Source organism: Sprattus sprattus, assembly GCF_963457725.1.
Source record: "Sprattus sprattus genome assembly, chromosome: 9".
NCBI classification, from domain to species: Eukaryota; Metazoa; Chordata; class Actinopteri; order Clupeiformes; family Clupeidae; genus Sprattus; species Sprattus sprattus.
This window is the reverse complement of record NC_137928.1, coordinates 20,033,603-20,044,476: the sequence shown is the minus strand read 5'-3', so window position 1 is coordinate 20,044,476 and position 10,874 is coordinate 20,033,603. Positions and strand designations below refer to the sequence as shown.

General features: G+C 43.3%; 1 protein-coding gene across 2 annotated transcripts; it reads right to left on the bottom strand.

The window, feature by feature from the left end:
• Positions 1-8,956, bottom strand: appbp2 (amyloid beta precursor protein (cytoplasmic tail) binding protein 2). 2 transcript variants are annotated; one of them, XM_080844624.1, is made up of 13 exons: positions 8,615-8,956; positions 6,938-7,026; positions 6,426-6,577; positions 6,211-6,334; positions 5,871-6,039; positions 5,672-5,764; positions 5,357-5,424; positions 5,154-5,259; positions 4,917-5,041; positions 4,281-4,366; positions 3,784-3,974; positions 3,446-3,611; positions 1-3,290 (listed from the first exon to the last, which is right to left on the bottom strand). In XM_080844624.1, the coding sequence occupies exons 1-13, from the start codon at positions 8,750-8,752 to the stop codon at positions 3,031-3,033; spliced, it is 1,767 nt and encodes a 588-aa protein (XP_080700750.1). In that variant the 5' UTR covers positions 8,753-8,956; the 3' UTR covers positions 1-3,030. The 2 variants fall into 2 exon arrangements, with proteins under 2 accessions (XP_080700750.1, XP_080700751.1); XM_080844625.1 differs by having other exon boundaries at positions 5,675-5,764.
• Positions 8,957-10,874: the final 1,918 nt, after the last annotated feature.

Genomic DNA, 10,874 nt, shown 5'->3' with positions numbered 1-10,874 from the left:
TATTTTTTTGTTTTCTTTATATTTTTGGATTCCATTATCTGTAATGGGCATGTTACATTTGCCAGTGAGATGGGAACAGTCATGAATAGTGATTCTGTATTTTGTGACCATGCTGTATGTGGATTACACTGGCTACTCCAGGAGTAGTGGCGGTGTGAAAGAAAGTGGCCTTGGCCAGCAAAGTAAAAAGCTTCTTGACAATACATTATTGTTACAACGGTCACATCCAATGATTTTACTCCACTAAAGGTCAATAAAATGGAAATGCACTTTCAGCGTTGGTTTTCTGATATCACAGCTTTATTCATAATGTTCCACTAGTCCAACTTAATGTTGTTCTGTTTTTCTGTATGCAAGGCAATCCCCTGTTCCCATTCTTTCCTCTCACATCCCCCTCCCTCTATCCTGTGATTCCCTTTTCCCCTCATCTGTACAAACTTGGGTGACTCGCTATAAACACACTTCGCACTTCCTGCCATTCAGGGTTCCCTTCGTGTCAGGCCTAGGGGTGTGTGTGTGTGTGTGTTTGTCTCTCCGCCCTAGCGGACCTCCAAACAGGAACTTGCACGCTGCCCAGATGATCGGGAGGGCCAGCTAAGCCAGTAGAGGCCTCTGCTGAGCTGTATCTGTGATAACTTCCCACAGCAATTGGCTTGTTAGGGACTTAGAAGGAAGCAAAAGCGAAAAAGAAAAAAAATCTACATTGAAAGAGAGGCTTCTGAGAGCCAGAGCACCGTAAGCTGAGCGTCCTTTAAGGCTAAGGCTTGGACTTCAGCTAGAGCTGGGGCTCCGTGTCACAAAAGCCACCTGGGTAAGACCAGACACGCACATCCAAGACTCACTACTGTGAGATCAACACCAACGGCACGGTAGAAGTATGTCTACCGCTGCACTAAAGCCAGGGCACGGCTCAGCGTCTTATAATAACGCAAAAAAAGAAAGCACAGAAAAAGAAAAATCGGTGACACGCTTGAAGACAACATGGTGCACTACCACTTCTGGGAGTACAATCTGATATCTAGACAAACACAGCATGGAACTCCAATCGTTTTTTCTTTTTAAACAATTTGTTACCATAGCCCCGAACAGTGTTAACAATTCTTGTCAGTGCTGTGATTCAGCTTGTTAAAAGCAGGCAATTATAATCTTGTAAACTCAACTTTGAAAGCCATTTTTTTTTTTCTGAGAGCCAATCTTTGGGCAAAAGTCGTAACAGAATGGGGTCAGATGAAGAGGGAGACACCATGTTGAACGGCTCCAGCAACTTCCAGATCTTAGAGCGTCACAAGGACCCCTGTGGATCCTTGTACAGGAGGACTAGAGCATGAGCTATTGTATCCCTCGCACTGGTAAATGATCTGAATACACAGGCACACCTCTTACACAGTACCCGTTCCCCGGCCCGGCGGTCAGCCCACTCTACAAAAACAGGTGCACCCGTCAGCTCTTTCCTATGTGGTCTCTTGACTGCGGGCTAGGGAGGATGGCTCTATCAATGCAACCCCATGAGGGGGAGGAGGGGGGGCTTAAAGTCTGAATGGATGATGAGAGGTTTGTGGAAAAGCCCACCCCCTCCCGTGGAGTTGGTGCAGTCCACCTACGCTCACAGGGACTTTGGTAAGAGACTCAGCTCAGAGACTCAAAGCAACATGGTCTCCCCTCCAAGCAAACCGCACCCTCTTCCCCAGGGCCCCTGGACCACTATTGGCAGAGCCAGCAGCTGAGCGCTCACATCTGAGTCCAAAAGAAGTCCATTTGGCTCATCTATATGCAATGTTAAATCTAGTTATAGCGCGCTTTGCATATAAATTATTGGCATTTTAATTAAACTAGGTGCCTACTAAACATGTCAGTGAATACAAAAAAGAAATAATAATAATAATAATAATAATAATAATAGTTTGCATCCAAAACATTAGTATAATCCTCTGGTCCATAGAATTGTCGTGACAGAAGACACATTGCGGTCCAATCAAAAGCAGTAATGGGCCTTGTGTGTATGCCTAAGGTCTGACCTTAGAGTGACAGAAAAGTTATCTTTCTTCTCCTTTTTTTCTTTTTTGTTTCCCCCAACATCAGGCAGATTTCAGTCAACAATCATCTTTACCATGGGTATTCCTCATCATTACAGGAGGGAGCAAAAGGGAGCGGGGAGCTCTTTCCGGCACTTTCTGTGGACACAGAGCCCAGCCAGGTTCTAGAGGGCCATCAGGACATGCTCAATCCAACACTAGACACAGCACACATGGGGGAGTGGTAAGCTGGGTACATGGTGGACACTGAATTCCCATGACGCGTGAAACACCTCAACGTTCAGGTACAACAGATAAAATAAACACAAGAAAAAAAAAATGAAAACAAACTTACAGGGCAATATACAATTAAAAGAAGGGCCGCAAGTCTACACACTGGGCCTGGGTTATCTTTTTTTCTTTTCTTCTCCCATCGCTGTCCGTCATCTCCTTTTTTTTTTCTTTTTCATCTTCTCCTCTTCTTGTTACAGAAGTAAGATTTATATCTTCCTTGGATTGGTTTTCTTAGAAGGTGAACCTGAACCAGACAGAATCCTGTTTGATTGGAGTGAGAGTAGGCTCCCACTGGGCCCTCGTCAGAGCCCAGGCTGTGAGCAGGTCTGTGGTGGTGATGGTTGGGAGGGTTGGCGGGTGCAGGCCGGGTGACTGGCATGGACAGCCTCAGGGTCGCAGCCTGAGGAGGCTCCCCTGATAGCACCAGGTTCCACTGCAGCTCCAGCAAAATCCGCGTGGGACTAGACACCCAACGCATGAGTCAATAGTGAACCACGTGGATGTGAGTTTGTGTCGAGCTGTAACGTGTGTGTGTGTGTGTGTGTGTGTGTGTGTGTGTGTGTGTGTGTGTGTGTGTGTGTGTGTGTGTGAGCATGGTTGCCTCTATATGTATCTGTATGGGTGTGTGTGTGGGTGTATGAGTGAACCTGCTGAATGACCATTTGTGTGTCTTCATGTGTATTTGTGTGCATTTGGGTGTGTGTGTGTCCCTGCCGTCAGCCCCCTAACCAGGGTGCCCTGCCCCGTGGCTCTGCTGCGACAGCAGGAAAGCCTGGACCACTTCGTCGGTGGCCTGCGGGCTGGTGTTGACGTCCTCCAGCGCATCAGCCACGGCAAACTGCCTGTCCCTCAAGCGGTTCCAGTTGGACAGTATGTTGTGGTACTCAAACACCTTCTCGTAGTTTCCCACCGAGTTGTACAGTTTGATCAGGCCCCGGTAGTCATACTCCAATCCGCTGTAGCCTTCCCCGAACAGCTTCTTGCCTGCAAGAGTACGGGATAAACATGCAAAATGGCAGATTAGAGGACATGCATGCATGTGCACAAGCCTGTGGAAGGGAGGGGGTTGGGGATGGTAAGGATTATGGCAGCGGGAGGATGAAAAGAAGATTTCGCTTCGGAGTTATGAGCCGTCTTACCGATTGCGATGGAGCGCAGGTAGAGCCGCTCGGCGTCCTCATACTGGTTCATGTCGTAGTTGTAGAGGGAAGCCAGGTGTCCCACGGACAGCGCCACCTCATAGTCCTCTTGGCCCAGGAGCTGCTCCTTGATCTGTATGGCCTTGATGTGCATCTCTTCAGCCTCCTGACATAACACCAGAAAAACACATTAGCATCAAACTCGCTGACCTGTGAGCAAGCAGCCTGTGCACACCAACGTCCTGCCAGCGTTTGTTTTAATGAGGTGCGTCGTAGGGCCTTTTGTGTCAATAGTCTGGGTTAACGGGATTGGGCGCTAAACAATGAGAAATTCTAACCTTGAACTTGCGCATGGACTGGTAAAGGCGGCCCAGGTTGCCGTAGTGTTTGGCTGTCTGGACGTTGAACTCCCCAAAGGCTTTTTTGGCCAGCTGGAGGGAGGAGAGGTGCAGGTCGTGAGCCTCCTGGAGTAGCCTCTCTTCCGTCTCTTTGTTATGGCAGTCGATGGCGATCTCCTCCAGGATGAGAGCTACGGAAATTAAAATGACACAATCTATCGGTTAGCAGCAGGCTTGATTTGGGGCATGGCATACCTCTGAAACTTGCCAGGCTGCGGGGTTAAACTGTTCTGTAAAGAGCCTTTGTGAGTATGGCCATTGATGAAAGCTTTACGCAAATGATATTTAAACCAATTTTGAAAATAAATCCAGGAAGTGACGACATATGGCCCCATAGAGGATGCCACAAATGGGCCACTCATTCTGTTGCCAAACATTCCGCAGACGTTAGGCATTTAAGGCACTTACGAAAGCTGAACAGTCAGGCAGATCCATACCTTTCACCCTTTTGGACGAGGCCAGCAGCAGATGGTCCTCGGGAAGAATGTGAGTTATGATGTCAATGGCACGTTCTGCGTGGAATCTGAAAGCAGAGTCGGAGAACAACACTTGGGTCAGAGGAGGGAGGAGAACACTCTGGTCAGGGCCATTACATTGAAATTCCCCATAAACAGGGCACAGTGCAAACATTTCGCAAAAGGGGATGCGGACATGGGAGACATTTTGTGCCTTGATGAGCCGTCCAACTGGGTGCTTTCTCAGAACAACAGCCTAAGATGCAAAAGTTGACGATGACTCAACCCAGTACAAAATGTTTTTTTTGCTTAATAAATAAGAGCCTTGGTATATTTTTAGGATTTCCCAATGATGAATGAAATACTAAGACTTGGAAATTACAACAGAACTGACACTCTGAAGAGAACATTTCATTAGACTTAAGCCAATGAAGGAAGACATCCCTTCTGAACCATGTTACAAACCATGACAGAAACAAAACATCAATGGCAAAGATATCCTCTGAAATTGGTGTGTATCCCAACTCCCACCAAATCCCAACAAATCTAAAATTGGCCTCCTACTATTGACATGCAAGCGACTAATTAGAATGTCTAAGAATAGAATGGGCTACTCACAGTGCATTGTCGAATTTACCAGAGCTGTACTGATGCACATATGAGGAGTACGCTAGATCTTCATGCGCAGTAGCTACATGAATATTCTTCCCTCCAAACACAGATTGCCGAATATCAAGGGCGGTCTGAAAAATAAATTATTATAACAAAACACAATCAGTACAAATGGACTTAACAAAATGGTTATAACATGTTATATTAAGATAGTGAGGTGAATAATATTTCTGATTGGCTTACCTGGTAGATAGCGACTGATTGACAGATATTGTCTACATTAAGTAAGTAGAACCCATAGTCTAACAGCGTGTCAGAGTACTTCGGGTGCTTGTGTCCAAAGTGTTCCCTGAAACGTGCAAGCATAAAATTAGAAAAAGGAAAGTAAAGCACCAAAATAAGACAGTCGAAGAAAATGTTACAAGATATGAATCAGAGAATCTTACCTTGCCAGAAATACTGCATGTTTTATGAGCTGTTCGGCCTTCCGGAACTCCCGTTTAACAACACATGCCTGTTCACAAAAAAAAACAAAAAAACAATTAGTGACCACATGCCCCACAAAGCTCTCTAAAACAAAACATGTCTGTGAAAAGAATGTAGTCTGACAAAAAAACAACATCTACATTTTTAGCCCAGTTGGAAAATATGTGAAATATGTTTTTCCTGTTTTCATCTCCTCTTACTCACTCTTTACCATGTGAGAGGCACAACCACACTGCTTTTAAAATCAATGTTGCAAAAACAATAAACATCACAACTACCTTGGAGGCTTGTCTGAGGACATCTACCACCACTTTGACCGGCAGGCCCACGGTTATCTCCTTCATGGCCTCTATACACCACCTGTACGCCTTTAACCACAAACACAGCATGTTTAAACAGATTTAGTCACTCTCTCTCCAACTGATATCCATTACGAAAAAAATGACAAACTGGCCTCTGTCCTCACAATCTTACCTCGTCATAGTGGCTTTTAGCAAAAAGCAGGGCACACAGCTCTCCGTAGAGAGCTGCTTTGTTGGCCTGATGGCCGTGTTTGGCGAGTTTGTCCATGTAAGACTGGGCCAGCTTGAACGTCTCCTCTCCCAGGTGGTACTTGCAATTGCCATTGCGTACGTGGAGCAACCTGAAATAAACCAAGAGTGTATTAGAAGCATGTTTTAACCAAAACTGTTGTTTTCAGCTGTTCCGAGTGTAAATTTGATTTGTGGTTATGCTGACATCTGATCCTCTATGGTGCTGCAGACATGCAGTTGAAAATTCAGCTTGGTTTCAACTGTGGCAAAGCAAGGCTCACCTCACACAGCATTCCACGGCCCGATACCAATGCAGGACCTCATCGTGGAGTGTGCAAAGCTGGAGACACGACAGAAAGACTTTCTCCGCATCCCCATACCAACCTGCATCTGACAGGAAGCCACCTAACAGGATGGAGATTATAACGTCCATGAACATCATACAACCAGGTCCCACGTTCTACACTGTAACATTGTGTTAGCACAAGCCAGTTACCTAAAACAAAGCCAAACTGTATGGCTTTTTCTTTGACATGGGCGTCGGATTCGGCAATGTAAGAGCACCGGCGGCTGAAGGAGTTGGCCAAAACTGAAGCCACTTTAACGCCATGGTCCATCAAGGCCTGGAAGCAGTGGTGTAGGAGGTGTCTGCAGGGGTGGGGGGGTGGGAGGGGGTTGACAAGACATTCCAATATCAGAAGAAGTTTATGACTTCACACTTATATGACCAGACAATGACAACGCTGAACCCCAAACGCTGCACTTATCCTAAACTTGAGAAACACTTTTCTGCCGTTACATTCCTATAAAAATAAGTTTAATTTGCAATCAGATAAGATAGCTACCAAGGGGGTGATATATACAAACACTACACCTTTAGTCATATGAGACTGGATTTATAGTAGTCAGAGAGACACATGCCCAAGACCCTCACCGTCTTGACTGCTAACTTTCTGACATTCATGCAAAGCCACACAGACATCGGAGTAGCGCTCCACTGTAACAAACCTTTTGTCAGAAGCTCGTAAGACTTTGGCGAAGACCTCCAGCTCACAGAACTCCCCTCCCAGCTGGCAAAGCCGGCCTTGCTGGTAAAGCTGTAAAATAAGGGGAAAGGTGAGGGTGACATCCCAAAAGGAAAACTGAGCAATTTACCAAGGAGCAAAAACACTCCTACTGTGAAAAGTGGATACAATGTAGGACTGGCATATAACTGGCTATAACCAACCTGTATTCTCTTTATGATTAAAATAAACATTACACATACTTTTCACTTCATAAAATCTACTTACTTTGTGATTACATAAAACAAACATCTCAGAATTACATTTGTTCTACTACACTAACTGAAAAAGCTGACATTAGCAAAAGAATGGCAAACTAATTAGGCTCTTGCTAAGCCTAGAATATCTTCAGAAAAGCAAGAGAAGGACTATTTGTTAGGAGAACTCCATGAGACCTGAACCTTACTAGTAGTTGTATTTGGTTTGGTATAGGGCATACAAAAAAAGCATAATGGTCTGACTTTTGACAACAAACAACTTTAGATCACAACAGTTTATATTACGAAAAGCTCCATTCTTATTATTAAAAACCACGCCATTCAGCACGTATAAGCCCAATTATACTCATAGTAATGAATTACACCAACTTCGAGGATGGTTTATACATATGTATTAACATAGTGTTTTCAACGTTCACCAGTTCATATTTAACCACGGCTCTGAAATTTGTAATCACATTTTGACAAAAACAGACGAAACAGCATATTGTCACTGATTACACAACTTTGGAATGATCAAACATGAAGAGCCATATCATACTAGCTAATTAGCTAGGTCTGTAATTCTGAAGTACATGCACTTCAACAATGGCCCATACAGATTCAAACAAAGCAATCGCTGATGTCTGACATCCTATTTAACGTTACTCAGCTAAACTGAAGGTTACGATACATCGTTTGTGCGATCAGTAGCAATGGCCTAGTGTGGAAAGAGGGCACATAAAATGCGAGCTTATTCTGAAAGAAAGAGGTATGGCTGTTTTACGTGCTAGAGGGACCTAGATACAAACCAGTTATGTCAGAGAACTGATGTCAAGAAGGACAAGTAGCTATCTAGCTAGCTGCGGCCAAGACTATCCTGAGTTAACGTTAGCCATCTAGCTAATAGCCAACTATATCATCATTTTAAATGCTGGACAGGCACTTCAAAAAACGATATAAATAATTAAAATGTTCTACTAACGATGTTTTGAACACTGGCCTACCTACAATTTTGAGAATAACTACCTAGCTAACTTACAACAATATTGCCTACATCTACCCAAATTGTACATTGTTGGTAGCTAACTTTAGCCTTCTCCCAAGCTAAACACCAAGCCCTTGGCTAACAAATATCACAAATCTTCGCAGAGATCCGAAACATGATTGTGATATATAACCTTACTGTGTGCAATCCTTATCAATTCTTAATATCGTTACAAGGAATTGATTGTTGGCATTACTTAAATATCCCCGAAATCCACCCAGACAGCCAGTTGACAAACTAGACGTAGCTAGTAGGTAGGAAGCCATCCAGCTAGCTTGGTAATGCAAGCCAAACAAGCAACTACACAAGACTTGGCTAGGTAGCTACTAGTAACCCTGTATAACACGCCTTGCATACGATAAAAAGAATGTCTTACCTTGTAATAAACATCAAACTGTATGTTTTCAGGAAGAGACCGAATGTCTCTTCGCGATCGACTGTAATTGTCCACCACTGCTGATATAGCAGTGTTGTACAGTGTTTCTGGGATCCATTCTAACTCCACTGCGGCCATATTGTTTTCCTTCTCTAAATCCAGCAACACCGCCCCCCCTCCTACTTTCTCTTCCCTCGCTACCTAATAGAGGTACAAGTATTTTCTGTGCTAGTCGTCATACACCCCGCCACTGCGATATCAAAATAAAACACGGCAATTCGTCGGTCGGATTATGAATGCAACCCCTCTGTCATAATCTCATGTTTAACCCTCCCGTTCAACACCCCCCTCGGTTCCCCAACATCCATCAGTGTACGCAATGACGCACTGACGCACTGTTGCCGAGTTGATTTGGAGCGTGCTCGCGGGCATCACTACTGGACCCAAAAGTAGTTTTGCAAGAGAGGCTCCCTATAAACAGTTTGTTTGCCTAATGTCAAGTGTGTACGATACACAGTGTCCCTAGCCTAGTCTGTTGTAAAATCACATCGACGTGCTGCCGTCCTAACTGTTAAAAGAGCATACTTGATTTTTACAGATTATACCATTTTTGAAGCCTATTTAAGGGAATATATAGCATAGTAGCCTTGTCATCTCTATCACGAAAAATATCTTGGATGTTGTCCATAGGTGTTATTAGATATTACATTTATAACAGGCTGTTGGTTATTGTGCCTTCATCAGTTGACACCGTGGCACGTTTATGTTAAATAAATTGATAAAGTATTTGGGCGTGATTTTGAAAACAATTTAGCCCAGCACAGTTAAAAGGCTATTCAAAGATTCACATCTCTCAGGGGTCTAACTATTGTGTATTTGTATCTTTCCCCACCTTTGAGCTGCCAAGTAAACTCGATTATGCAATATTTATGCTATTTTTTGTTGTTGCTTCCTGTGTTCTGTTCTGACTATTGACACCATGAAAATATGTGTACTGTCAGAGAAAAAACAGTAAAGCGTTTGATTGGATTGAATTGATGTGAAACATTAAAATCCATGACATTGTCATCCAAAGAGTAATTTATCATTATTACTAGTAAACAATGTTTTTATGTCATTACCTTCATTGGTGAGCTGATGAAAGTAGCTTGCTTACCACAAGAGGGTGCAGTAAGAGGTTGTAGGAATTCAAGGCACACAACTCAGTCAAATAAGCTAATTTGGAAAATAAACGATTCACATTACTGCTGATATTATTAGTCTAGGTTATCAATAGGCAGCAGTGTTCTGTAAAATAAATGTCCCTAAAATGGTCTCAATGAATAAGTGTGACTACAGTTAATCTTCATAATAGGCTATTAGTTAACTTAATTATAACAAGATTTTAATTTGAATACAATAAATCACCTTAATAAAATAAAAAAATCATCACAAAATGATCATCACACACGATATCACATTTTAAAAGGAGCAAGTTGCAGTTCAGAAAATTGACCAGCAGGAATCACTGTTCAATAGCCTTCCAGAAAGTGGCGTGATGACGGCTGCTTTCTAATCACATTCAGGTCTGGTCGTTCCTACAGCGTTTTCTTCGCCTATCCAGAGAGGATCCAGTCACCAGTGTCACCCTCATTAGCCCGAAAAAGCTGGATGCTGGATAAGGGTGAGTATTAGTTTTTAAGTGTACTGCTAATAGTGTTAAGACCTAGCTAGATATGGAGGTTAAACGATCAGAAAGACTGACTTAACTGCAACGGTTGATATGATCCCATACAGTGATGTTTTCATCTGAATCAGCACCAGCCTGCTGGATAACGCATTCAAACGAAAGACTTTCGCACACCAGTTATTTTTGTGCGTGTTAGCCGGACGTATTAAGAATGAAGAGTTTTCTCTTGTATAGACAGGTTAATGGATATGATTGTTTTTGAATGATACATTTTACCAGCAGCTTTTCAGTTTCTATTCAAACCATTCTGATTTCATTGCCGGAGGTGTTTGAGAGGGCTAGTTAGCCTTTTTCTCTTTTTGTCTCCATCATTGCGAGGCAGACGGGGGTCTTTGTTAAATTCCGGACCACATAACCACAATTAAACTTGTTAGCCTTGTTAATCATAAACAATAGTCTCTTATGCAAGGATCAATGCTATTGAGCGAAGGGCTATTTCTTGGAAAATGGCAAACATCTGTATGGTGAGACTCAGCTAATGTTAACGTTAGCTACCTCAAAATCATTATGTGGAGTGCAGATAAAGCGTGG